General features: G+C 59.4%; 3 protein-coding genes across 9 annotated transcripts in view; 2 read left to right on the top strand and 1 right to left on the bottom strand.

Moving 5' to 3' along the window:
- The first annotated feature begins 800 nt into the window (after positions 1 to 800).
- HEPACAM (hepatic and glial cell adhesion molecule) lies at positions 801 to 7398 on the top strand. 3 transcript variants are annotated; one of them, XM_014961036.1, is made up of 7 exons: positions 801 to 1108; positions 3514 to 3855; positions 4287 to 4364; positions 4469 to 4574; positions 5134 to 5207; positions 5293 to 5363; positions 5462 to 7398. In XM_014961036.1, the coding sequence occupies exons 1-7, from the start codon at positions 1024 to 1026 to the stop codon at positions 5747 to 5749; spliced, it is 1044 nt and encodes a 347-aa protein (XP_014816522.1). In that variant the 5' UTR covers positions 801 to 1023; the 3' UTR covers positions 5750 to 7398. The 3 variants fall into 3 exon arrangements, with proteins under 3 accessions (XP_014816522.1, XP_014816520.1, XP_014816521.1); XM_014961034.1 differs by having other exon boundaries at positions 831 to 1108; positions 4083 to 4364; XM_014961035.1 differs by having other exon boundaries at positions 841 to 1108; positions 4083 to 4364; positions 4469 to 4562.
- A 465-nt stretch (positions 7399 to 7863) lies between these two features.
- Positions 7864 to 16479, top strand: ROBO4 (roundabout guidance receptor 4). 5 transcript variants are annotated; one of them, XM_014961097.1, is made up of 20 exons: positions 7864 to 7960; positions 8085 to 8129; positions 8226 to 8504; positions 8581 to 8719; positions 8799 to 8926; positions 9390 to 9502; positions 9628 to 9847; positions 9943 to 10064; positions 10658 to 10829; positions 10909 to 11059; positions 11143 to 11330; positions 11769 to 11945; positions 12028 to 12319; positions 12413 to 13393; positions 13484 to 13633; positions 13721 to 13873; positions 13964 to 14113; positions 14194 to 14519; positions 14630 to 14767; positions 14864 to 16479. In XM_014961097.1, the coding sequence occupies exons 1-20, from the start codon at positions 7897 to 7899 to the stop codon at positions 15007 to 15009; spliced, it is 4134 nt and encodes a 1377-aa protein (XP_014816583.1). In that variant the 5' UTR covers positions 7864 to 7896; the 3' UTR covers positions 15010 to 16479. The 5 variants fall into 5 exon arrangements, with proteins under 5 accessions (XP_014816583.1, XP_014816582.1, XP_014816581.1 ...); XM_014961096.1 differs by having other exon boundaries at positions 11143 to 11273; positions 12413 to 13633; XM_014961095.1 differs by having other exon boundaries at positions 12413 to 13633; positions 13724 to 13873.
- A 31-nt stretch (positions 16480 to 16510) lies between these two features.
- The window catches only part of ROBO3 (roundabout guidance receptor 3), a 12425-nt gene continuing 2496 nt past the window's right edge, over positions 16511 to 26439 (bottom strand). The window contains exons 2-26 of the mRNA XM_014961046.1: positions 26417 to 26439; positions 24311 to 24468; positions 24107 to 24227; positions 23890 to 24028; positions 23182 to 23309; positions 22974 to 23098; positions 22225 to 22396; positions 21910 to 22121; positions 21381 to 21477; positions 21128 to 21296; positions 20874 to 21040; positions 20641 to 20762; positions 20336 to 20555; positions 20150 to 20262; positions 19854 to 20025; positions 19547 to 19732; positions 19318 to 19447; positions 19138 to 19241; positions 18847 to 19056; positions 18492 to 18645; positions 18254 to 18421; positions 17174 to 17280; positions 17019 to 17096; positions 16832 to 16939; positions 16511 to 16749 (exon numbers count right to left, since the gene is read on the bottom strand). The exon at positions 26417 to 26439 is cut by the window's right edge and continues 319 nt beyond it. Of these exons, the coding sequence (XP_014816532.1) occupies positions 16535 to 16749; positions 16832 to 16939; positions 17019 to 17096; positions 17174 to 17280; positions 18254 to 18421; positions 18492 to 18645; positions 18847 to 19056; positions 19138 to 19241; positions 19318 to 19447; positions 19547 to 19732; positions 19854 to 20025; positions 20150 to 20262; positions 20336 to 20555; positions 20641 to 20762; positions 20874 to 21040; positions 21128 to 21296; positions 21381 to 21477; positions 21910 to 22121; positions 22225 to 22396; positions 22974 to 23098; positions 23182 to 23309; positions 23890 to 24028; positions 24107 to 24227; positions 24311 to 24468; positions 26417 to 26439 (3598 nt within the window). The 3' untranslated portion in view covers positions 16511 to 16534. The remainder of the gene's footprint in view (positions 16750 to 16831; positions 16940 to 17018; positions 17097 to 17173; positions 17281 to 18253; positions 18422 to 18491; positions 18646 to 18846; positions 19057 to 19137; positions 19242 to 19317; positions 19448 to 19546; positions 19733 to 19853; positions 20026 to 20149; positions 20263 to 20335; positions 20556 to 20640; positions 20763 to 20873; positions 21041 to 21127; positions 21297 to 21380; positions 21478 to 21909; positions 22122 to 22224; positions 22397 to 22973; positions 23099 to 23181; positions 23310 to 23889; positions 24029 to 24106; positions 24228 to 24310; positions 24469 to 26416) is intronic.

Genomic DNA, 26439 nt, shown 5'->3' with positions numbered 1-26439 from the left:
CTCCGCCTTCCAGCCCCGCCCCAAGGAGCCTCGGAGCCTCGGAGCCGCGGGTTCGCGTCCCGCCGCGGGCGGTTGTTGGTGGGGGGCGGCACTGACTGCCCGGTGCCCCCAGAACATCCCAGGGACACCCCTTAAAATGCCTCTGCAGCGTCCCCACAGCCCCCCTGCGCCACCACGGGATCTTCTGGCAGCGTAGAGCATCTCCCCATATATAGCACTTCCCACAGCACCCCCCTAGATCACCTCCCCACCGCGTCCCCCCATGCTGTCCCCTCTAGAAGTCTCCCCCCCCGAGCATCTGCATCCCGTCGGGGCTGGGTGCTGGAGGCTTCACCGCCTTTCTCGGGGGCCCGGAGCCTCCTGGAGGGGGTGGGTGGTGCCTCACTGGGGTGATGAGCTTGGCAGGTCTCAGGAGGGGGGTGGGAAGCAGCTCTGGGCATCCTGCCCCGCATCCCCGCTGCCCTATTCAGCGATGGCCAGGGAACCGGCGCTAATTGGCACCAGAGCTGAAACCCAGCCTGGGTATGGCCAGGACTTCGTTTTAAAGCCTGGGAAGAGGAAAAAAAATATAAAATAGGAGGGGGAACTCCTTTTGGTGGGGGGGGAGGTGGAAAGGGGGGGGGCAGTGCAGCTTTTCCAAATGCCCCCCTAAAAATAAACCCCTCAATTCAACGGGAACTCCAAATCCCATGGGATTGTCCCCGGAGGGGATGGCAAACCTCAGCCGGCCTCAATGGGGTGACGGCCCTGACCTCCAGCATCACCCCGGGCTGGGGGAAACGTGGAAAAGGAGGGGGAAAAATCGCAAATCGGAATGTTTTTTCCCCAAATAAATGTCAGCTCGAGGCCGCTAGGGAGGCCAAAGCCGCTGGGACACAGGGCTCTATTGAGAAAGGAAAGAACAACATAAAAAAAAAGGGAAAAAAAAAAATAAATGAGCCGGGCAGAAGGCCAAGCCGGGAGCGCCGAGGGACGTGCCCGGAGTGGGGAAGCGGAGCGATTCGGGGGGCGAGCCTGCCCGAAATGTGGGGAGCGCCGGCCGCCCCGCGGGGCCACCCCGCTCCCCCCTGCTTGCTGCAGGTGGCCTGGCTCCTGGCGCTGCACGCAGGTAGGGGGGGTTGCCTGTTTTACAAGGGTTTTCCCCGTTTTTTCCAGGGGGTTCGGGGGTATCCAGCTGGAGGATGGGGGTGGGGGAGTGTGATGGATAAAGGGAGGGCTTGAAGGGGGGGTCGCTGCACCGTCAGGCATCCCTTCTCTTGGGAGAGGAAAAATAAAAGGGAAAATTTGGAATAAAAACTGGGAAAAACACTTTTCCAGAGCCAAGTGGGTTCTGCTGGGGCGGGGGGAGGAGTGGATCCGGCACTGGCACCCCCTGAGCTTCTCCCCAGGTTTTCAGCTTCCCTAAAAACCCCTTTTTTACTCGTTTTTCAGCATCCTGAAATCTATTTTCTTACCCATCCTTCAGCTTTCCCAAAAAAAACCCTTTTTCACCCCGTTTCTAAATTCAGTCCTGTTCACCCCGTCCCGCTGCGACCCCAGTTTATTTATTCCCCGAATACCCACATATGGGGGTTCAACCAACCTCCAAACCTCCCCATCTGGCAATGCGGGAAAATCACTTTCAATCATTTTGCACTGTTTTACCAAAGTTTGGACCCAAAACCAGCCCCGAGGAAGCCCCATTTCCCTCTCGATGAGCCAAGGATGCAAAGCCAGTTATCTTTGATTTGCGCCCCAAAAAAGCACCTGGGTTGCACCTATGGGCCCCCCCAAAAATGCTGCTGCACTCTTTTCCAAAGAAATAGGGACTTATTCCACAAAATAGGGGGAAAATGAGGATTTCAAGTGGTGTTTTTTCAGCAAGGAGGGGTGGGTGATCTCCATCCCTAAACCATGGATGCTGTAGAATATGGGAATATTGCATGATTTATTAATTAACTCCCAAATTTATTACCCAGAGTGGAAAAAAAAAATTAACAATTCGGTTCAAAAAGGGAGGAACCAGTTAAAAAGCAGCATTTTGGGGATGCTTGGGGTGCAAGGATGCATTAAAATCCATGTTCCCACCCTGTGCTTGGCTTTTCCCCGATAGGATTCCAATAAATTTTTGTGGTCAGGGCATGTTTTTGGCGCCGAGCTCCGTGGTGCTTGGGAGGACGGAGGGATGGATGCTGCATACCAATAGGTCCCATGACTTTTTGGGCTTGTTTAAAGCCTTTCTTGCTCCTGCTTCGCCCTCCCCAGCTGCTTTTCCCACTCTTCCCCCCTCCCCTTCACTTCAATATGGGGTTTGTTCGCCATCGCATGACGGCATCCGGGTGGGGGGTTGTGGGTGAGACTCCTGGGATGGCAAGGGGGAGGGGGTGAGGCTACGGTATTTTGGGGAGAGAGGCTGTTTTGGGGGTCCCCTGCAAAAAAAACCCAAAAAACAACCCCCACACCATTTTTTTCCACTTTTCCCTGCCTCTTTTGGCTTAAAACCAGCGCTGAGGAGCAATGCGCATGCACCGACCCCCATGACACAGTTTTGCACCTTTGGGGGGGTGTTTGGCTGCACTGGAGCATCCAGCGGGGCTGGGGGTGGGATGCAAAAATCCACACCCCACCCCCACCGTGAGGGCCAGTTTTTGGGGCAATACATGTATTTTTTCCAAGCACTCCATCAGTTTGCTTGCAGGAGCGTTCCCACCCTCCCATGCAATTTTGGGGGGCAATGGGTGCATTTTTGCTGAGGATTACATCATCCTGGCCCTGGGGGGGGGGGCTCCCACTCCTTGCACAGTTTTTGGGGTCAATATATGCATTTTTGAGAGAGTGACATTGATCCAGCTGCAGGAGGGTCTTGCCAAACCCCCCCCCCCCCATATTTTTGGGGGTGATGCGTACACCTTTGCAGAGAGTTTTACCAACCTGGCTGCAGAAGAGCTCCCACCCTCCCATGCAGTTTTTGGGGCAATTTATGCATCTCTGCAAAGACTTGCATCCACCAGGTCGCAGGAGGGCTCCCACCATCGGTGCAGGTTTTGGGGTGACGCGTGCTTTTCTGCAAAGCATTTGCATTGACCCAGATGCAGGAGAGCTCCTGGCCCCCGTCCACTTTTTTGGGGTGATGCGTGTGTTTTTGCAGAGGGTTGCATCAGCCTGGCTGCAGGAGGGCTCCCATCGTCGATGCAGGTTTGGGGGTGACCCATGCATTTTTGCAAAGGGTTGGATTGACCCACCTCCCATGCCTGATGCACTTTTGGGGATGACGCATGCATTTTTCAAAGGGTTGCATCAACCTGGATGATGAACCCCCATCCCCCTCGATGCAGTTTTGGGGGTGATGCATGCATCTTTGCAAAGGATTATGCAAACCACCCGCTTACATGAGGGTTGGGCATCCCAGCGCCCGTGACACATTCCAGGGGCTCTCAGCACCGCTCTGGGAGAAGGTCCCCCATTTTTCTCTGGGCTCAAAGGACCAGGCAGCCTGGCCGGACTTGGCACCCCACCTTTTCTCCCCACCCCAAGGTCTGCTGGCGGGGGTGAACATCACCAGCCCCACACCACTGGTCCGCGGCACAGCAGGCAAAGCGGCGCTGCTGTCGGTGCGCTACGCCAGCGCCAGCGCCGACAAGCCAGTGGTCAAGTGGCAGCTGAAGCGTGACAAGCCCATCACCGTCGTCCAGTCCATTGGCACCGAGATCATTGGCAACCTGCGGCCCGACTACCGCGACCGCATCCGGGTGCTGGAGAATGGCTCGCTGCTCATCAACCCCCTGCAGTTGGCTGACGAAGGTGCTTACGAGGTGGAGGTGTCCATCACCGACGACACTTTCACTGGCGAAAAGACCATCAACCTCACTGTGGACAGTAAGTGCACAAAGGACATTCAGTGGAGACTGGATTCTCCATGAGACATCTTCCCTGACCACTTTTTGGGAGGGATTTCTCCAACCGGGAGGTGTTTTTTGGGAGTTCAACCAGCCCATGCTGCCAAGCTATGTCCCTGGTGGGGTTTTGATGTCCCCTTTCCCATCCCCTGGGCCCATCCATCCCATGAGACATGGTGTCACCCTGGTTCCCCTACTTGCCTGCAGTCCCCATCTCGAAGCCGCAAGTGCTGGTGGCCTCCTCAACTGTGCTAGAACTCAGCGAGTTCTTCACCCTCAACTGCTCGCATGAGAACGGCACCAAGCCCACCTACACCTGGCTGAAGGACGGGCGGCCACTGAGCAACGATTCCCGCCTGCTCCTCTCTCCTGACCAGAAGATCCTCACCATCACTCGTGTCCTCATGGCAGATGACGATGTCTACAGCTGCTTGGTGGAGAACCCCATCAGCCATGGCCGTAGCATCCCCGTGAAGCTCACCGTCTACCGTAAGCCACTCATTCTCCCCTCCCACACCCCCAAGCTGGCCATCCCTTTCAGATGCTCCCAGCAAAATTTGGAGTCTGAGTCACCCCTTATTGCTCTCCCCCAGGCCGGAGTTCCCTCTACATCATCCTCTCCACAGGCGGCATCTTCCTCCTTGTCACCCTGGTGACCGTTTGTGCCTGCTGGAAACCCTCCAAGAAGTATGGCTGGGGGTAACGCAGGAGCCAAAGGGGGTTCCTCTTATCCTGTCCTGTCTCATCCTGTCCCCTCTCATCTTGTCTCATCTCGTCTCATCTCATCCCGTCTCATCTTGTCCCATCCCATCCCATCCCGACTCGCCCCCTCCTGTCCTGTCCCGTCCCATTTATCTTATCCTATTTTCTTTCATCCCATCTTGTCTCATCTCATCTCACCCCATCTCACCTTGATCCATCTCTGTTATCCCATCCCATCCCATCCCATCCCATCCCATCCCATCCCATCCCATGCCACCTTGTCTCATCTCTTCCTGTCCCATCCCATCCCATCCCATCTTGCCTTGACCCATCTGTCCTGTCCCTGCCCCATCCCCATCCTATCCCACCACACCCCATCCCATCTTGTCCCATCTCATCCTATCCCACTCTGTCTCACCTCACCCCATCCCACCCTACCCCATCCCACCCTATGCCGTCCCTCCCTCACCACAGCACTGTGCCCTTTCCTGGCTGAACCACGGGCCGTTCCCTGCACCGCGGTGCTGGCACTGCCCCACCTCTCCCCCTTCCCCAGGGAGAAGCGACAAGCGGAGACACAACCGGCCTCCGAATACGCTGAGCAGGACGAGGAGCGCCTGAAGCACGAGGGTGAGTGCCGTCCCCAGCGTGGCGGTGGCGGGTTGGGGAAGGCCAGCGCCACCGGTGCGGTAAGCGACGCCTTGCCTCCACGCAGCCGAGGGCATCCCGCGGAGCGGCGAGCATGAGCGCAAAAACCCGGTGGCCCTGTACATCCTCAAGGACAAGGTGAGCAGCCGGCGGCGTGTTGGCGGTGCACCAGCTTCGCACCATGGCGCCGGGTCTCGCACCCTTCGCACGCCCGTCCGCCCTTGGCTTTTTGGCAGGACTCACCGGAGGCGGAGGAGGATTCATCACCCGAACCCCGTGGTGCGGTTGAACCGGCCTACACCAGCTCACCCATCCCAGCGGCCGGCCGCTCGCCAGGACCGGTGGGGCGTTCGACTCGTCGGTACCATCGGTCGCCGGCCCGCTCACCCGCCTCCACGCGCACGCACAGGTCACCGCCAGGGTCGCCGGTGCGGTCCCGGGGAGCCCCGCGGCTGCTGCGAACTGCTGGCGTCCACGTCATCCGGGAGCAGGAGGAGGCCAACGCCGTGGAGATCAGCGCCTGAGCGGGGGGGGACACGTGCGCGCTGGGGGGGCGGCAAGTGAGTGGGGACGCTGGTACAGCCCCGCTCCCGCCTCTGGGCATCATCGTTTGGCTGGGCGTAAAGTCACTAATTTGCTATTGATCCCACCCGGAGCTCCCCTCTTCCGTCCCCCCCGACTCCCTGGGGTGTCGCTTGGATGACTTTCTCACCGGGACGTGGGTGCAGGGAGCGTGTCGGAAGCACATGCGCTTGCTGGGAGCGTGCAAGGGGGCATGTACAGAGCGTGCGTGGAGTGTGCAGACGGAGGGTGCACACGGAGCGTGCAGGCAAAGCATACACTTAGTATGCAGGGAGAGCGTGCAAGGGGGCAGGCACAGAGCATGCAGAGACAGCGTGGAGAAAGCGTGGAGGGAGTGTGCAAGACAGTGTGCAGAGAAAGCGTGCACAGCGTGTGCAGACTGAGCGTGCAGAGAGCGCGTACGTGGAACACGCAAGAGGGCATGCGGGGAACATGCAGAGAAAGTGTGCACACAGTGCACAGAGAAAGCGTGTGTGGAGCGTGCAAGAGGACATGTGGAGGGAGCTCACACAGAGGGTGCCAACGCAGCATGCAGGGAGCGTGCAGAGAGCGTGCACAGGGAGGGTTTGCACAGAACACACAAGAGGGCATGTGTGCACTGGAGAGTGTCCACAGCGTGTGTGGGGAAGTCACGCAGAGCATGCACGAAGTGTGTGGAGGGAGCGTGCATGGAGCGTGTAAGACCGAGCGTGCCCCAAGCATACAAGAGGACATGCACAGTGCATGTGGGCAGAGCATGCCAGGGGCATGCAGAGAGAGTGTGACAAAGGGTGCAAGGCATGCACAAAGGTGTGCAGAGAGAGCACACACAGAGCGTGCAGGAGAGAGCACGAGGAGACAACATGCACAGTGTGTGGAGAGAGCACGCGCGGGGCGTGCGGCCAAGACCGCAGGGACTGTGTGGAGAGAGAGCACACACGGAGCACGTGCAGACAGTCTGCACAGAGTGTGCAGAGTGTGTGTGCACGGAGCATGCAGAGAGCACAAGTGTGCAGGGAGAGTCTGTACGGAGCGTGCGTGGAGCGTGTGGAGAGCACACACTTGCAGTGTTCGCACCGAGCGTGCGGAAGAAGCATGCACGGAGCACGTGAGAAGAGCCTGTGGGGACCGTGCAGCTGAGACCACATGTGGAGCACGCGTGAGCACGCTGGGAGCACGCCGAGCGAGCACACCCACACCTGGGCCGTGCAGCAGCGCCGTGACCCACCCTTCCATGGCATGTGGACCCCCGTGCGCGGGTGCCCAGCGCTGCGCAGAGCCGGGGCACACTCACGCTCACGCTCAGCCAAGCGCCCATGCACACAGGCGGCCTGAATGGGGGGCTCACTCCTCCCCCCCCAGCCCAGCTCCCTGGCTGCACCATCCCCTAAACATGGGCTCCAGCCCCCGGCCCAAGCGCTAGCCCTCTGCTGTGCCTGGATTTTCTGGGAAAATCCCTGGTTTTGGGGCGCGCACCCGTCTCCTCTCCCCCAGGCCTTCCCGGGAAATAGGTTTAGGATGAAAACCGGAGAGCCGGGCCCCGGGGCACCAGGGTGGGTGCCGGGGCACCCCGGGGCACGCTACTAACCAATAAACTAAACATGCTACCCGGCCGGCGGCAGCACCCTTGGGTGTCTTTGTGGGTGCCCCCAAGGGGTGGTGGGGGGAGGATATCAGAGATGGGTCACAGCTGAGACCGGACAAGCTCAATGCACCTGGCTGGCACCTGAATTTCAGGAGACCCTGGAGCGTTCACTCTGGCCCCTACTGATGGTGTCCCCAGCTGAGAGCTTGTTTTGTCTTTACTCATCTTCCTTTGAGTATGGCAGGGGATGGGGGGGGTGCGCGTGTGGAATTTCTTCTAATTAAACTCATTAAATGCCAGTGTCCCCAACCCTGCTGCCTCCAGGTGCTGCCCGTGCCACCGCAACTGGGCTCTCCCACCGCCGTGGCTTTGCTGAGCTGTTTGTGTCCATCTCTTCCCCCCCGGTGCTTCCCGGCCCCCACGTCCGGCTATTGTCACCCTCCATCCGGAGCCGGAGCCAGCCCCGGTGCCGGCAGGGAGGGACTGGGATTTCGGGAGGAAGCAGGAAGGCTGGCCAGAGCCAGCATGGCGGGCGGCTGGGTAATGGCACTGGGATTGGGGCTCTGCCTCGCTGCGCTGCCCCGAGGAGGTGAGTCCAGTCCCCTGGGGGGAAGGGGAGGCACAAAATACCCTTAACTCTGTCCCTCACCCCCCCACTGGGGCTGAGACCATGCCTGCTCAGTGCACCCACCGTCCTCCGTGTCACCCCACAGGCTGTCACACCCCCGGCACAGCCGCAGCACCCCAAACCGCAGCTGGTAAGGACACCCCACGGGGATTACATGGGTGGGGGGGGACCCCAAAAAAATCCTGTCCTTCCTCCCTCCACCCACAGTGTCCCCTCCCCACCACAGTGCTGCGAGACAATTTCCGCCTGCAGCCAGGGGATTTGGTGGCCACTGTGGGGCAAGTGTTGGAGCTGGATTGTGTCCCCCCCTGGGGGCACCCTGAACCCCGCGTCACCTGGAAGAAGGATGGGGTGACCTTGGACTTGATGGGTGACCGGTACGTGGTCACCAACGGGAAGTTGCGGGTGGCACCAGCGCGGCGGAGCGACTCCGGGATCTACGTCTGCGTGGCGGCCAACGCGGCGGGCGAGAGGGAGAGCCGGGGCGCCCGCGTCTCTGTTCTGGGTAAGCCAAGGGTGTCCCACGGGTGGGGAATGTGTCACACCTGGTCCTGATGCCACATCTTCAATGTCCCCCCCAGAGAAGCCGACCATTGTGCGACGCCCAAGCGACGCCGTGGCGGTGGCTGGCAGCACCGTGGAGCTGGGCTGCGGTGCCCAGGGTGACCCAGCACCACGGGTGCAGTGGCACAAGGAACGTGGAGACCTGCCCTGGGGCAGGTAGGTGGTGGCAGGGTGGAGGTGTCCCATCCCCAGGGTGGGGTGATGATGAGGCTGACGGAGACCTGGTGACCCACAGGCATGAGGTGGATCGGGAGAACACGTTGCGCCTCTACGCTGTGACACCGACCGATGCTGGCACATACGTGTGCACGGCGCAGAGTCAGCTGGGCACCGCCGCCGCCACCGCCCACCTCCGCGTGGACAGTGAGTGGTAGGACCCCTGTGGCCTCCACTGCCACAGGGACCCAGAGTCATCTGGAGGCCCATCCAAAGGGAGCCATCTAACAGGGTCCATCTAATGGGGTTCATACAAGGAGGTCACCCAAGAGGAGTCTGTCCAAGAGAGGTCTATTTAAGGGGGATTGTCCATGGTGGGAGGTCTATTAACAGAGGATCCAACAAGAGGCATCCATCCAAAAGGTCCATCTAAGAAGGACGCATCAATGGGAGTCTATCATGGCATCCATCAAAGGAAGTCCATCCAAGATAGATTCATCTAAGGGTGTCTGTCCAAGGGGATCCATCCAAGACATGTCCATCCAAAGGGTCCATTTGAGTGTGTCTTCCCAAGGAGACTTCAGGGTCTTCAAACATGGGTATCTGGGCTGGGTGGCTGAGTGACCTTGCTCCTGCCCAGTGCTGCCGTTATCTTTCCTCTGCCCCGTAGACCGCTTGCCAACGGGCCGGTGGGAAGCTGTGCCACGGGACCTGCTGGCCGTGCGGCTGCACCTGGACAACGGCACTGCACTGCCCACTGCCGCCGTCCAGCTCCGCTGGCGGGTTGGTGTGATGTCAGGATGTCCCCACCAGAGGGGTGGGATGGGACACAGGGATGAGGCTGGAGCTCCATCCCTCTGTCCCATCTGTGTCTCGTCGTGCCACATAACCCTTCACATCCCCTCCAGATGCTGACGCCGGCACCGGCACCAGAGGGCTACATGGTGCTGTACCGTTGCCTGCTCCCTGCCACCACCTCCTGGACCCAGCACAACGCTGGCAGGGAGCTCAGCACCATCATCCCTGCGCTCCGCAGGGGCTACAAGTATGAGTTCAAGGTCCAACCCTACGCTGGAGGAACCCAGGGCTTGGACAGCAACAGCAGGCACCTCTGGATACCTGAGGAAGGTGAGCTGGGCGTGAGGTGGTCCCAGGGATGCCCATCTGGAGGATGGGGAGGTCGGTTGGGGGTTTCAGGGGTCTCAGCACCTCCATCCCGGCAGTGCCAAGCGCAGCACCCCAGCACGTCACCGTGGGCCAGGCTGAGACGGGGAACGGCACTGTGGTCGTGAGCTGGGAGCCACCTCCTCCTGAGGCCCACAATGGCATCATCCGGGGTTACAAGGTTTGGAGTGGCGAGGCATGGGGGGCTTGGGGGATTCTGGCCAAGGAGTGTCTCCATCCAAGGCACCTGTCTAAGGGGGATCCAACCAAGAAAGGAGCCTATCAAAGGCAGGGGTCTATCCAAGGGTAGCCTTCCATGGAATGTCTGTCCAGGGGGAAATCCATCCAAGGGGTCCATCCAAGAGGGATCTCGCTAAGGAAGTTTGTTCAAGGGGGTCACCCGAGGTAGAGTCCATCCCGGGAGATCCATCTACAGGAAGAGTCCATCCAAGGGGCCAAATTAAGGAAGGAGGTCATCCAAGGGGTCCATCCAATGGGGTTTGACCTAGGGTATTCATCTATGAGGTCTGTCCAAGAGGGATCCATCAATGGGGGCCCATCAAGGGGATTCATCTAAGAGGGCCCATCCAAGGGGATCCATGCAAAGGGATCCATCCAAAAGAGATTCATCAATGTGGGTACATCAAGGGGATCCATCTAAGGGGGCCCATCAAGGAGATCCATCTAAGGGGGGATCAATCCTGTTGGGATCCATCAATGAGGATCCATCAAGGCAATTCATCTAAGGGGATCCATCTTCTTGGTGCCTGCCAGGTCTGGTCAATGGGAGAAGGGTGGCAACGTCCCATCAACAGGACAGTGGACGGAGGCACCCACCACCTGGAAACCTTCCTCCCAAGCACTGGGGCCGAATTCTGTGTCCAGGTGGCAGCTTTCAATGGTGCAGGGCTGGGAGTCCCCAGCAATGCCACCTGCAGCATCCTGGGTAGGAGACAGCGGGCAAGGCAGGGCACAGGGTGGGTGGAAGTGGTGGCACAGGAGTGACACTGGTGGGATTCTTGCAGGGGTGACAGCGAGGAGCACTAGAGTGGTGCAGGTGCTGCGGCAGCCTGCTGTCATTGCAGCCACTGGCTCACTGCTCTGGTTGGCCTTGCTCGCCCTCCTCCTCCTCCTCTGCCAGCGCCGTGCCAGCCAGGATGCCGCAGCTCGCCACAGGTGAGCATCTTTGGGGTGGGGGACATGGGGGATCCCCTGGGTGGTGGGGATCAGATGACCTGATGGCACCTCCCACCCCACAGGCTGGTGGCTGGTGACTCACCGTGGCTCGGTGGCCCCTGGAGACCTGGGTGTGCTCCCCACAACCTCAGCAGCAGCAGCAGCCTCAGCAGCCGGCTCCTGGGCAGCGACGGCAAGGACCCCCACCCCTCCAGTGAGCCCCATGGGGACCAGGACCCCCACTCAGTGCCATGGGACCCCCACCCCTCCAGTGAGCCCCATGGGGACCAGGACCCCCACTCAGTGCCATGGGACCCCCACCCCTCCAGTGAGCCCCATGGGGCAGAGACTCCCAATCAGAGCCATGGGCCCTCTACTCCTCCAGTGAGCCACTGGGTCAGGGACCCCCACCTGGTGTCATGGGTCCCCCACCAGTTCCATGGCATCCCTCACCCACTGCCATGGGACCCCACCCAGTGCCTAGGACCCTCACCAGGTGCTATGAGGCCAGCTAAGGGTGCCCAAGAACCCCACCTTATCCCTAGGACCCCCCTTGATGCCATGGGACCCCCACCTGGGTGCTCCCCGTTGCCGCGGGACCCACTCTGCAGGCAGCAGGGACCTGGGGACAGACAGATCTGTGGACAGAGGGGACAAGGGACACCCAGCTCAGCACCCATGGGTGCCTTGACCTCTCTCGCCTCTCCAGCCTTGTCCTTGGACCCATCAAGCCTCAGCCCCTCCACACCCCCCAAGCACAGCAGCCTCCACGGGGGGCACCCGCCGCCCCTTGGGGAGGCAGGGTGCTACATTGGGGGACACCCTGGGGTGCGCACCTCGCCCAGCACCCCAAACCCTGCACCTTGGGAGCGTGTCCACAAGAGAGGTGGGTATGAGGAGGGACACGGGGGGGCAGGAGTGGACATCAAGGGGTGGCTCACGGCTCTGTGTCCCCCTGCCCCATGCAGAGCTGCAGCAAGTACACAGCACCCCACTGCTCACGGGTGGCCCCAGCCAGGTCCCTGGGAGAGGAGGTGAGTGGGGGACGGATTTTGAGGTGGCAGCCGAGTGGCCTCAGCAAAGGGGACAGGAGGACGGTGACACCGACACCGCCGTGCTGGCCAGAGGGGACCTGCGGCAGCTGCCAGTCTTCAGCTCTCCAAAACCACGTCGGGGAAGCGACTCGCTGGCCTCTGGTGTCACTGGCTTACTGGTGACACCCCTGAGGCCACCCCACGCCTGGCACCCGCCTGTGACCCGGTGAGTCTGTGTGTCCCTACCTTGGGGACGCAGATGTGTGCCCCCCACCCCGACCCTATGCTGCAAAAGCCACTGTGTTCCTTCCACCTGCAGGTCCCCAGCCACTGCATGTCCCAGAGACACGTCCCCTGTCACCAGGCACCCCAAGGACATGTCCTCGGTCACTGGGACCCCCAGGGACACGTCCCCTGTCACCAGGCACCCCAAGGACATGTCCCTGGTCACTGCATGTCCCAGAGACACATCCCCTGTCACCAGGCACCCCAAGGACATGTCCCCGATCACTGGGACCCCCAGGGACACGTCCCCTGTCACCAGGCACCCCAAGGACATGTCCCCGGTCACTGCATGTCCCAGAGACACATCCCCTGTCACCAGGCACCCCAAGGACATGTACCCGGTCACTGGGACCCCCAGGGACATGTCCCCTGTCACCAGGCACCCCAAGGACATGTCCCCGGTCACTGGGACCCCCAGGGACATGTCCCCTTTCACCAGGCACCCCAAGGACATGTCCCCGATCACTGGGACCCCCAGGGACACGTCCCCAGTCACCAGGCGCCCCAAGGACATGTCCCTGATTACTGGGACCCCCAGGGACACGTCCCCTGTCACCAGGTGCCCCAAGGACATGTCTCCGGTCATTGGGACCCCCAGGGACATGTCACCTGTCACCAGGCACCCCAAGGACATGTCCCCAGTCACTGGGACCCCCAGGAACATGTCCCCTGTCACCAGGCGCCCCAAGGACATGGGCACCCCAGTCACTGGGACCCCCAGGGAGATGTCCCCAGTCACAAGGCGCCCCAATGACATGGGCGCCCCAGTCACTGGTATCCCCAGGGACACACCTGCAGCCACCTGGTGCCCCAGGGACACATCCTCAGTCACTAAGAGCCCCAGGGATGTGTCACCAGTCACCAGGCACCCTAGAGTCATATCCCCAGTCACCAAGTACCATGAAGACGTGTCCCCAGCCACCAGACACCCCAGGAACCTATCGGCAGCCACTAGGCACCAGAAGGACACAATCTCAGCCACCAGGCACCCTGAGGACACATCCCTGGTCACAAGGTGCTCTAGGGACATGTCCCCGGTCACCAGGCACCCCGACAAGATGTCCCCAGTCCCTGAGCACCACAGGGACACTTTTCTGGGCAGCAGGCACCCCAAGGACATGTCACCAGCCACCAGGCACCCCAAGGACACGTCCCCAGCCAGTGGGCACCCAAGGGAGAAGTCTCCAGTCACTAGGCTCCCCAAGGAGAAGTCCCAAGCCACTGTGCACTGCAGGGACAAGTTCCTGTCCACCAGGTACTTCAAGGACATGTCCCTGGCCATCAGGCACCCCTGGGAGCCATCACTGGTGACCAGGCACTGAAGAAACATGTTCCTGTCCAGCAGGTACCTTGAGGACATGTCACCAGGCACCAGGCACCACAAGGACACATCCCCAGCCACCAGGCACCCAAGGGACTCATCCCCAGTCACCAGACACCTTGAGGAGAAGTCCCCAGCCCCTGGTCACCGTACAGACACATTCTTGGGTGGCAGGTACCACAAGGACATGTCCCTGGTCACCAGGCACCGCAGGGACACATCACTGGTGACCAGACACTCAAGAGATATGTTTCTGGCCATCAGGTACCCCAAGGACACACCCACCACCACCAGGCACCCCAGGGACAGGTCCCCACTCCCTGGGCACCTCTCGCCGGTGCTCAGCGATGGGGTCCTGACGCCACAGCAGGTGGCCGAAGACCTGGAGATGGACCAGGACACTATCTGCGGCAGGTACACTCCATCCCCCTGGGACACCACCATGGTGGCATCATTCTCCGGTGCCAGCAACATCCCTGCTGTGTCCCCCACAGCCCCTCAGCACCGACCATGCCACGGTCCTTCTCACCGCTGCACACCTACGGCTACATCTACGGGCCACCAGCCTCCGAGCTGGGTGAGGAGGAGGAGGAAGAAGAGGAGGAAGAGGAAGAGCGGCCGGCAACAAGAGGCTCACCAGGGGGATCACTGCTGAATGGCTGGGGGTCTGTCTCAGAGGACAACTTCGCCAGTGCTCGCTGCAGCTTGGTGAGCTCCTGTGATGGCTCCTTCCTCCTGGACGCCAGCTTTGCCCGGGCGCTGGCGGTGGCCGTTGATGGCCTCTGTTTCAGCCTCGAGGACACTGATGGGAGCTATGGGGGTGAGTGAAAGGTTCCCCCACCCTAACCCTGAGCATCATCACCTCCTCAGGGAAGGTGGCCCCATCATGACACCATGGTAGTACTACCATCTCCTGCCATCTCATCCCAGTAGGTCCCTCACCACCACCTTCACCTTTGGACGGTGTCTTCTCACCTGAGGTCCCCACCCCCACCTGGGACTGGGGGATGGCAGTGGGAGTGCCATGGAGACATGGGATGGAAGCAGCTGCAGGCATCCCACAGCATGGTGAGTGGTGCCCTGATGCAGGGGTGATGGGCACCAGGAGTGGTGCAGAGTATCACCCACTGCAGAGTGCTAGAAAATGTCCCCTTTTCTTTCCAGGTGGCCATGGGATGGGGACTGACAGCCCCTGGGCCAGGGTGGGTGGTGAGACAGGGACAGGAGGAACAGGAGCAGTGCAGTCTGCAGGGTGTAGGATGCGGCAAGGCCAGAGTCCCCTCAGCTCACCTAAAAACCAGCTTTATTAAGAAGTTCCCCAAAAAGGGGCTCTTTGCTAACCAAAGTCACCCACCAAGGTGGGTGTCCTCAAGGTGGGTGGGTGTCCCTCCTTATCCACCATCGGTGTCTTCCCCAAGTGTCCTCACCCTTCCCCAGCGCCCCCATCCTTCCCCAAATTCCCCATCCCTCCCCAGCATCCTCATCCTCCCCAAGTGTCCTTATCCCCTCCAAGTGTGCTTGTCCCTCTCCAGTGTCCTCCTCCTTCCCCAGCATCCTCATGCCCCAACCATCCTCACCCAACCCAAGCACCATCATCCATTCTAAGTGTCCTTGTCCTTCCCCAGAGTCCTCCCGACCATCCTCATCCCCACTGACTGTTCTCATTCCTCCTGACCATCTGCATCCTTCCTCAGCGTCTTTGTCCCATCCCGACCATCCTGGCCCTCCCAACTGTCCTTGTCCCTCCCAAGCCATCTTGTCCTTTCTGAATGTCCTTGTGCCCCCTCCAAATGTCCTAATCCCTCCTAACCATCCTCAAGCCCAGGGTTCTCATCCCTCCTGAGCATCCTCATTCTTCCTCAACTGTCCTTGCTCACTGTCAAGTCTCCTCATCTCTCTCCACCATCCTCAACCCCTGTGACCATCTTCCTCATCCCTCCCTACTGTCCTTGTCCCTCCCAAGCAACCTTGTCTTTCCCAAGTGTCCTCTTCCCCGCAGTGGTTGTCAACCACTGGGTGTTCCAATCCTTCCCCAGTGTCCTCATGCCCCCAAGCACCCTTGTCCCCCCAACATTCCTTGTCCCTCCCCAGCACCCTCATCCCTCTGCAGTGTCCTTGTCCTTCTTCCTCCCATGTATGTTTATCTTCCCAGCTGTCCTCATCCCTTCTGACTATCCTCATCCTTCCCAGCCATCCTGGTCCCTCTCCATCCTCCTGGTTCCTCCCAATTCGTCTTGTCCCCAGGATCCTTGTCCCACCTGAGCATCCTCCTCATCCCTCCCCAGTATCCTTATCCCTCTCCAGGGTCCTCATCTTTCATGACTGTCCTTGTCCTCCCCAAGCATCCTCATCCCACCCAACTGTCCTTGTCCCCAGGGTCCTCATCTCTCCCTGCATCCTCCTCATCCCTCCTGAGCATCCTGGTCCCTCCTCAGTGTTCTCATCCCTAGCAACTGTCCTTGGCCTCCCCAACCATCCTCATCCTTCCCAATTGTCCTTGTCCCCAGGGTCTTCATCCCTCCTGAGTATCCTTGTCCCTCCCCAGAGTCCTTGTCCCTCCCAACTGTCCTTGTCTTCAGGGTCATCCTCCCTCCCTGAGCACCCTCTGCATCCCTCCCTGAGCATCCTCATCCCTCCCAAGAGTCCTTGTACATCCTGACTGTCTTTGTCCCACCCCGAGCATCTTTGTCCCCACCTTGCACTGCCACCCACCAGCCACTGGCTCTGCGCAACCCTATTTACATGGTGCCACTCAGAAATTAAAGAGCATCCTCCCTGTCCCCATTGTGTCCCCATCCCTGCGTCCCCAACCCTGCCGCCAGCTTGCCCTCTGCTTCATTGCTTCTCCTGTGATGAGCAGGGAAACGGGGGACCCGGGCGGCGGCGATGGTTGGTCCCTTCACCGCGGTCCCCCAGTGTCCGGCTGCGCCCTGAACCGTGGCCGCGGGAGCCGGTGGAGCCACGGGATGAGATGCTGCCCGTTGTGGAGCAGCTGCCGGACGCTTGACCCCGGGGCAGGCAGGAGAGTTTCCCATAGGGGGTGACCTCGTCTGCAAGGGAGGGGACAAGGTTGGGGCTGGGGGATGACACCCCCCCAACCCCTTTGGCACAGGGCTGGTGGCTCCAGCCTACCCCTGCGGTGTGGGCGATGGGTGACCTTGCGCTCAGCCCCGCTCAGCTCCCGCTCCAGCGAGGGGCTGGGGGTCTCGCCCGGTGGCGGCAGTGGCGGTGGTGGCAAATCTGTGTCAGAGAGGGAGAAGAGGGCTGAGCTCCCATGGACCCTTCCAAACCCCCCTCATTTCCCCCCCACCCCACTCACCTCCTGGCTGCTTTTCCCGGTGGTAGCGGCTGCATTTGGGCTTCAGGCGGCTTTTTGGGGTCTCCCCACGGGTTTTCCCTGGGGGTGATGGCAGCATCAGTCCCCCCCCAGCTGGTGAGACTCCCGCCCACCCAAAATGACTACCCAGGGCTCACCTGTGCCAAGGGGGCGACGGGCTTGCGGTCGGTGGCCCTCGCCGTCATCTGGACTGGGCAGGGGGCTGGGTGCCTGCAGGGGGGTAGCGGCGCCGTGTGGGGGTCTCCTGGCAAAGACGGGGTGTGGGGTGAAGCCACGGGTGGGGAGCAGGGTGGGGGGCTCGGTGCCAGCCGTTGTGCTGGCAGGATGCCCCTGGCACCACACTGTGCCAGAGCAGGGGGAAACTGCACTGCGGTGACACAGCTGGATGGCAATGGGTGGGTTGAAGTGTCACAGCTGGATGGCACGGCCACAGCTGGATTGCAACTGCACAGCTGGACATGTGCAGTGGCACAACTGGGTGAAGGGCCACAGCTGGACAGCAGGGCCACAGCTGGGTCACAGCTGCACCACAGGGTTGTGATCGCACAGCTGGATAACAATTGCACAGCTGTATTGCAAACGTATAGCTGGGCTGCCAGCTGCGCAGCTGGATCACAGCACAGCTGGATTGCCATCACACAGCTGGATTGCAATGGTACAGCTGGCCCCTGATGCCACTGCTGCATAGCAGTGCAGTGCCAGTATGGTGATGGCACAGCTGGATTGCAGTGGCACCGCTGGATCATGGCAGAGCTGGGCCACAACAGCACAGTTGGATGGCAATGTCCCAGCCAGCTGGTGACAGCGCAGCCACATCGTGGTGGCACAGCTGGATTGTCAACCCACAGTGTTACAGATGGTCATGATAGTATGGCCGAACAGCAGGGATGGATGGTGACAACATGTATGGATCATAAAGGGACATTTGTACCATGGACCCCAATGGGACATCTGGAACCCGGACCATGATGGCACAGCAGGGCCAGACTGTGACAATATGAATGGATTGTGATGGGACACCTGGACCACCATGGAACATCCCCTATGAGACATCTACACCCCAGTGTCACAGCCGGACCATGATGGCATGGCAAGATCAGATTGTAACAACATGACAGGATCAGGATGGGACACCTGGACCATGGTGGGACATCCGGACCCCAGTGGACATCCGGACCCCAATGGCATGGCTGGACCAAGTGAGACATATCTCCTACCGGAGCGGGCCAGAGCTATCAAAATCACGGAGGCAAGGGATATCCTCGGTGGCATGTGGTGACGGCGTCAGCGTGGCAGTGGACTGGCAGGCAGAGGAGGCAGCAGGCGAGGATGCGGCAGTGGCGCAGGGGACATGCTCACTGGGGTACCACTCCTCTGTTCCCAACCTGCAGGGTGGGGGCCACAGGGTGGGTGCTGGGGCCAGCATGTCCCAGCCCCCTGAGCCCTCAAACTCACCCTCCAGCTGCCTCTTCCTCTTCATCCTCCTCTTCCTCCTCCTCCTCCTGGGTGCACTGGCTGAGCTCGCTGGCCGAGGGTGGTGGGGGCAGCAGCTCTGTCCAGCTCACCGCTGGTGGTTTCACCGCTTGTCCCAGCTTCTTCCTTTTGGCCCCTGCGGCAAGGAAGGGTGCTAGGGTTGGGCTGCAGGGAGGGGACCGTGCCACCTGTACCCGTGTGTCTCCCCACCTGTACCTACATGTCTCCCCACCTCTACCCATGCATCTCCCGACCCATATCCATGTGTCTCCCCACCTCTGCCCATGTGTCTCCCCACCCATATCCATGTGTCTCCCCACCCATCCCACTGCCCTACCATGCTCAGCCCGGCCATGGGGTGCCTGAGGGGCCGGGGCATCCATCGGCTGGGGACCCCCCCCAAGGTAGGGGGTCCCATGCTGCGAGAAGGGACGGGGGAAGGTGCGGAGCTCCTCGCCCCCTGCCTCGATGGTGCTGTACACTGGCCCCTCGCTGGTCCCTGCCCCAAACTGCTCCGTCTGGGCGATGTAACGGGTGATGCCAGCCTCTGCAGAAGGCCACCAGCACCATCAGCGTTGACCGTGACCTCCCCTGGTCCAAGTCCCCCATCCCTATGATGACCCCTCACCATTGTAGTATCTCTCGGTGGTCCCCAAGCAGCCAGAAGCACCGGCCACGCCGCTGCCTCGCCACATGTCTGCCAGCCACGGGTAACCCCCAGTGGCAGCCGCCCTGCAAGGAGAGGGGGTGAAGGGGTGCCAGCAGTGCTGGGGGGTCCCCAGGGAGAGGGGCGGGGAGGGGGGATTACCTGGGGCTGCCACGCGCCGGGGCTGGGAAGGTGACTGTGGAAAGAGGTGGGGGTGAGGGTGGCAAGGGGCCATGCCTGGTCCCCGCAGGACCTCTTATAGGCTTACCGGTGGGTGTATAGGCGAAGGACGCTGCAAAGAGAGAGGCAGTGGGTGGGGTGATGGGTGCCAGGGTGATGGGTGCCAGGGTGATGGGGGTCCCAGGTGTTAGCACCCACCCGCCCCCCGTACCAGCAAAGTGGCTCAGCTCCTTATTCCTCCGGCGGCGACTGTAGAGCCACGCGGCGAAGGCGGCGAGGATGACCCAGCAAGCACCACCGACGCCGGCGATGAAGGCCGGCCTCCTGACCACCTCAGCCAAATGCTCGGCCATGCTGGTCCCCCCCACCGGCCCTGCACCCTGCTCGGCCAGGGGGGCTGCAAGGGACATGGAGAAGGGGGACATGCTGGCAGGGGTGTCAAGGAGCCATCCCCAGCACTGAGGGGTCCCCTGCCCCCCCGCCACCCCTGGGTGTGGGGGTGGCGAGGAGGGACTCACCGATGCGGATGGGGACGGGGGCACTCCGGGCGCCCACGCCAGCACCAGTGGCGGCAGCGACTTCTGCGTGGTAAGGGACACCCGGCACCAGTCCCTGCAGCACCGTTGCCAGCACCGTCCCCTCCACGCTCTGGTTGATGTGGAAGCGGCTCTCATTGCCCAAGCACCAGATCTGGGGGTGGGGGGTGGTGGGGATGGAACACAATGGGGTTACCCATGGGGGACACACCATGACATGGCGTCATGGCGGGGGGGCAGAGGGGACCCACCATGTCCCCATCACCACCTGCCCTTACCCGGTAATCGCGGATAACGCCGTTCTGCTCGGCCAGCGGCGGGGGCTGCCATGAGATGCGGACGCTGGTGCCATTACCAGCCACGCTGACAGCTCGTGGCGGGGCGCTGGGGGCTGCGGGGGGGGACACACATGTGATGTCACCTCCAGAGGGTCCTCCGCCATCCCCTCCGTTCCCCACACTCACCTGCTTCGGGGGTGCGCAGGGCTCGCACGGTGCTGTCGGGGCCATGGAGTTGGTAGAAGTAGGGTCGGACCTTGACCTCGTAGTCCTGTCCCCGGCGCAGCTCGGTGAGCAGGGCCTCCCGCTCCCCTGGCGCCCGCGCTGCCCGCGCCTCCTCCCAGCGCCCCCCGCGCCGCCGGAACAGCACCCGGTACCCCTGGACGAGGGGGGCTTGGGGCTCCACCTGGGGGACCCAAGGGGAGAGCGGGGTGCTGGGGGTGGTGCTGGGCACCGGGAGCCCCGTACCGGCGGTGCGGAGCAGCACTCACAGTCCAGGAGAGGCGGACGGCACCCAGGGGCAGCACCACAGGCTCCTGGAGGTGCACGACCACTTGGGCCAGCTCCCGCTGCACCTGCTCAGGGTCCAGCCCTTCCTGTGTGGGGCTGGCATCTGCTGGAGACAGGAGAAGTGGCGGATCAGTGGGCACCTCCATCAGCATCTCCAGGCAGGGATGCTCCCAAGGGTGGTGGGTTCATGGACACCATCACCACTGGGTCTCACCTTGGGTGCGCACAGGCTCTGAGACACCACTGGGGTCGCTGAGCCCGTAGGTGTTGACTGCCCGCACCAAGAAGAGGTAGACTGTGTCGGGGACAAGGCCACTCACTGTGTACGTCTCACCCTCCACGTTGGCTGCCACCGTCTGCCAGGGTCCACCTGCTGCCTGGCTGCCAGGGGACAGGAATGATGCAGTGGTGGGGTGGCACCGAGCCACCACATCACCCCTGCAGCTAGTGAGGATGCTTGTGTGATACCTGAAAGCCTCCACAATGTAGGAGGTGACATCAGTGGCACTGCTGTCCTCATTCCCTTTCCAGCTCAGGGTGACGCTGCTTTTGGTGACGTTGGTGACCATGGGGGTGGAGGGTGGCCTGGGAAGGATGCCAGGCTCAGGGGACAGTGGGGAAAGGCTGGATCCTTCATCTGTAGGGAGATGTATGGAGATCTGGGGTGGCTTTACCCCTGGTGCCACAGTGTACCCGGCGCAGTGACGTCCCTGTGACCCACCTTGCACCTTCAAGGAGCTGCCCCAGAGTGTCTTGCCTGCCGAGCTGGTGGCCACACACTCGTAGTGCCCAGAGTCCGTCACCTGTGAGGGCAAGAGCTCCTGCCCCATCACCCTGAGCACCCGTCACCTCGGCACCCGTCACCCCTTGCAGCCACCACGCTTTGCACCCACCACCCTCTGCACCCACAGCCTGTTGACCCCACCACCCCTTGCACCCACCCACCTGAGCACCCATCACTCTGAGATTCCACCACCCTGGGCACAAAGCACCCTTTGTACCCACCATCCCTTGCACCCACCACCCAAGTACTCACCACCCTCTGCAAACACCACCCATCGCACCCAGCACCCTGAGAACCCGTCATCCATCGCATCTGCCACTGTGGGCTCCCATTGCCCGTTACGCCCATTGCACCCACAGCCCTTTAGCCCCCTCCCCACCCCCTAGAGCCCCTCTCATCCCTGCAGTGCCACCCATGGGTGGCCACAGGGGTGGGTGCCCTGAGCCCCCGCTCCGGGCCGGCTCACCCGGAGGTCGGTGATCTGCAGGGTGCTGTTCTCCAGCAGGCTGACACGGGGTTGGGCACCCACCAGGGCACTCCCGTCCTTCATCCACCCCACGCTGGCCAGGGGGTCACTGCCCCACACCGGGCACAGCAACCGCGCCGTGGCCCCCACCGGCAGCACCGTCTGATTAGTGGGACCCCAGCCCATCACCGGTGGTCGGTGCTCAGCTGGCGCTAGGGTGAAAAAGGAGAGGGAAAAAAAAAGGGGAACTGCTTGGTGCAGGGATGGGTGCCACTCGTGCACCGAATGCACGATCTCTGCTGGCGTGGGACTTACCATCTGCCACCTCCAGCCGTGCCTTGGCCAGGATGCTGCCGGCCACACTGATGGCCTGGCACAGGTAGTACCCAGCGTCGGCGGGCTGCACGTCTGCGATGGTGATGGCACCACCGGGGCTGACGGCAAAGCGGGTGGTGGGGTGCAGGGTCTGTCCTGGGAACAGCAGTGTCTGCGGGGAGGGAGGGAGTGGGACAGAAGGGACTGAGACAGGGAGGGGGGTGGTGGGATGGGATTAGGGTGGGATGGGATTAGGATGGGATGGGGACAGGGTTGGGAATGGGAATTGGCGCAAGGATGGGGATGGGGTGGTGGTGGAGGTGTGAAGGGATGGGGACAGGGGTAGGAATGGGAACAAGGACAGGGATGGAAATGTGGACAGGGATGGGATGGGGGGGATGGAGATGGGGATGAGGATGGGGATGGAATGGAGATGAGGATGGGGATGAGAATGGGATGGGATGGAGATGGGGATGAGGATGGGGATGGAGATGGGGATAAGGATGGGGATGGAATGGAGATGAGGATGGGGATGAGAATGGGATGGGATGGGATGGGATGGAATGGAATGGAATGGAATGGAATGGAATGGAATGGAGAAGAGGACAGGGACAGGAATTGGGATGGAGACAGGGATAGGAATGTGGACAGGGACAAGGATGGGAACAGAGAAAGGGATACGGATGGGGGCAGCAACAGGGACGCTGACAGGGATGAGGATGGGGATGGTGATGGGGACAGGGACAGACCTGGCTGCCCTCCTTCTGCCAAAACACGGCAGGCGGTGGGTTGCCCTTGCTCTGGCACTGGAAGGTCACGCTCTGGCCAGTGGTGACAATCTGGTCGCGGGGCCCGGTGACAAGCTGGGGGGGTACTGCCGCAGCATGGGGACAGAAAAGAGCTTGCCGGGCTGCTTTGCCAGCACCCATGGGTGCTAGCCCAGAGACCCCCCCTTACCATGCACCGTGAGGGTCCCCGAAGCCTCCGAGCGGCCCACACTGTTGTCGGCCACGCAGGTGTAGGTGCCCTCGTCCTCCACCCGCAGCCGCTGGATCCGCAGTGTGTTGTCAGGCAGCACCTCCCACCTAGGGGGAAACCCGCGAGGCCGCCACGCCAGCGGGACGTGGGGTGCCGCGAGGGCGCCGGGTGCCACAGGGATGCGGTAACAATGGGAGACGTGATGGGGATGGAGAGTGCAGCGCTGATGTGATGGGATAGGGGGGATGTGATGGGGATGGGGAATGCAATAGCAATGGAGGAACCAATAGGGATGCGGGATGTGCTGGGCGTACGGGGTGGGATGTGATGTGGGATACGATAGGAATATGGGATGAGATTGGGTGGGATGTGACGTGGGGTGCGATAGGGATGTGGGATGAGATCGGGTGGGATGCGATGTGGGATGAGATTGGGATGCAGGATGTGATGGGGTGGGATGCGATGTGGGATGTGATAGGGATGTGGGATGAGATCAGGCGGGATGCGATGTGGGATGCAATAGGGATGCAGGACGTGATGGGGATGCAGGACGTGACGGGGTGGGATGTGATAGCGCTGTGGGATGTGTTAGGGACGTGCGATGCCCTGGGGACGCGGGATGCCGTGGAGGTACTCAATGCCTTGGGGATGCAGAAGGCCCCCGCTGTCCCTTGCCCACCCCTTTACCTTCCTGCTGGCATCTCGCCCTCCTCCTTGCGCCACCGCGCCGCTGGCTGCGGGTCCCCCACCGCCTGGCAGGGGAACTCTGCCGTCCCCTCCACCAGCACCGCCTGGTTGCGAGGTCTCTTGCTGAAGGCTGGGCGCTCTGCGGGGCGGGGGGCGGTCAGTCCTGCCGGGACGGCACCCCCCCCACCCCGACAGCCCACAGATGACCCCCACGCACCGAAGACCACCAGCTCGGCCGGCTCACTGGCCCTCTCCCCCACCACGTTGGTGGCCACGCAGACGTAGATGCCGGCGTCGCTCTTGCGTGCGCTGGCTACCATCAGCTTCCCACCGCGGATCTGGGGGGAGCCCCAGTTCAACTCAGGGAGGGGGGACAAGATACCCCATGCTTTGGAGTGGATTTTTACAGGGGGACCCTCACCGTCAGGTGCTCGTCCTTGTCACTGAGCCGGGCACCATCCTTCTTCCAGGAGACAATGGGCTCGGGGTGGCCGCGGGGGGGAACGCACTCCAGGACGGCTGGGTCACCCACCGCCACCACCACGTCCCCAGGGGGCTGGCGGAAATCGTCCCGCAGCACTGGGGGGGGGGTCAGATGGTATCAGTGTACCTGTCCTCTCCTGCTGCCCCCTCACTGTCCCAGCTCAGCACGGCTGGATCTGGCCCCCCCTAAATCTAGCCCTGCCCCCAATAATCCCTGGGGATGGAGATGGGGGACCCAGTGGGTGCCACCGAGCCACGCAGGGGAGGGAGGCTGGGAGTGGTACCAGGGACTTAATTGTAATTTATTTTAATTAACTTTCAATTATTTAAAATTTATTTGCAATTATTGTAATTTATTTTCAAATATTCTCCATTTTTTTCAACTATTTTCATGTCCTTTCAATTACTTTCACTGCTTTCACTCATTTTCACTTCTTTTAATTACTTTTCACTTGTTTTCATTTATTTTCACTTCTCATTCATTTTCTTTTTTTTTATTTTCACTTATTTTCCATTATTTTACCTTTGTTTTATTTCTTCTTTTCGTTCCTTTTCTCTCCTTTTCATCTATTTGCACTTTCCTTCACTTCTTTTCACTTCTTTTCACTTCTTTTCATCTACTTTCACTCATCACTGTTTTCCTTCTTTTCAACTTCTTTTAATCTCTTTTCACTTTTCATCTAATTGACTTATTTCCACCTCTTTTCATCTCTTTTCACTTATTTTGATCTATTTTCACCTATTTTCACTTACTTCCATCTATTTGCACTTTCCTTCACTTCTTTTCACTTCTTTTCACTTCTTTTCATCTACTTTCACTCATCACTGTTTTCCTTCTTTTCAACTTCTTTTAATCTCTTTTCACTTTTCATCTGATTGCACTTATTTCCACATAATTACATCTATTTTCATTTCTTTTCATCTATTTTCACTTATTTTGATCTGTTTTCACCTATTTTCACTTACTTCCATTTGCACTTTCCTTCACTTCTTTTCACCTACTTTCACTCATCACTGTTTTCCTTCTTTTCAACTTCTTTTAATCTCTTTTCACTTTTCATCTGATTGCACTTATTTCCACCTATTTTCATCTATTTTCACTTCTTTTCATCTCTTTTCACTTATTTTGATCTATTTTCACCTACTTCCATCTATTTGCACTTTCCTTCACTTCTTTTCACTTCTTTTCCTCTACTTTCACTCATCACTTTTTTCCTTCTTTTCAACTTCTGTTCATCTCTTTTCACTTTTCATCTGATTTCACTTATTTCCACCTATTTTCATCTATTTCCACCTATTTTCATCTATTTTCACTTCTTTTCATCTCTTTTCACTTATTTTGATCTATTTTCCCCTACTTCCATCTATTTGCACTTTCCTTCACTTCTTTTCACTTCTTTTCTCTTATTTTCACTTATTTTGATCTGTTTTCACCTATTTTCACTTACTTCCATCTATTTGCACTTTCCTTCACTTCTTTTCACTTCTTTTCCTCTACTTTCACTCATCACTTTTTTCCTTCTTTTCAACTTCTGTTCATCTCTTTTCACTTTTCATCTGATTTCACTTATTTCCACCTATTTTCATCTATTTCCACCTATTTTCATCTATTTTCACTTCTTTTCATCTCTTTTCACTTATTTTGATCTATTTTCCCCTACTTCCATCTATTTGCACTTTCCTTCACTTCTTTTCACTTCTTTTCTCTTCTTTTCACTTATTTTGATCTGTTTTCACCTATTTTCACTTACTTCCATCTATTTGCACTTTCCTTCACTTCTTTTCACTTCTTTTCCTCTACTTTCACTCATCACTTTTTTCCTTCTTTTCAACTTCTGTTCATCTCTTTTCACTTTTCATCTGATTTCACTTATTTCCACGTCTTTTCATCTCTTTTCACTTCCTTTAATCTATTTTCACTTATTCAGATCTGTTTTCACCTATTTTCACTTACTTCCATCTATTTTGCTTTTTTTCACTTCTTTTCACTTCACTTCTTTTCACTTCTTTTCATCTCATTCCACTCCTTTTCACCCAGCAGCACCAACCCGGGGCCCATCAGCCTCA

This window comes from Calidris pugnax, unplaced genomic scaffold (genome assembly GCF_001431845.1).
Source record: "Calidris pugnax isolate Ruff unplaced genomic scaffold, ASM143184v1 scaffold269, whole genome shotgun sequence".
NCBI lineage: Eukaryota > Metazoa > Chordata > Aves > Charadriiformes > Scolopacidae > Calidris > Calidris pugnax.
Note: the sequence above shows the minus strand (reverse complement) of the source record. Positions and strands in the feature narration are given on the sequence as shown.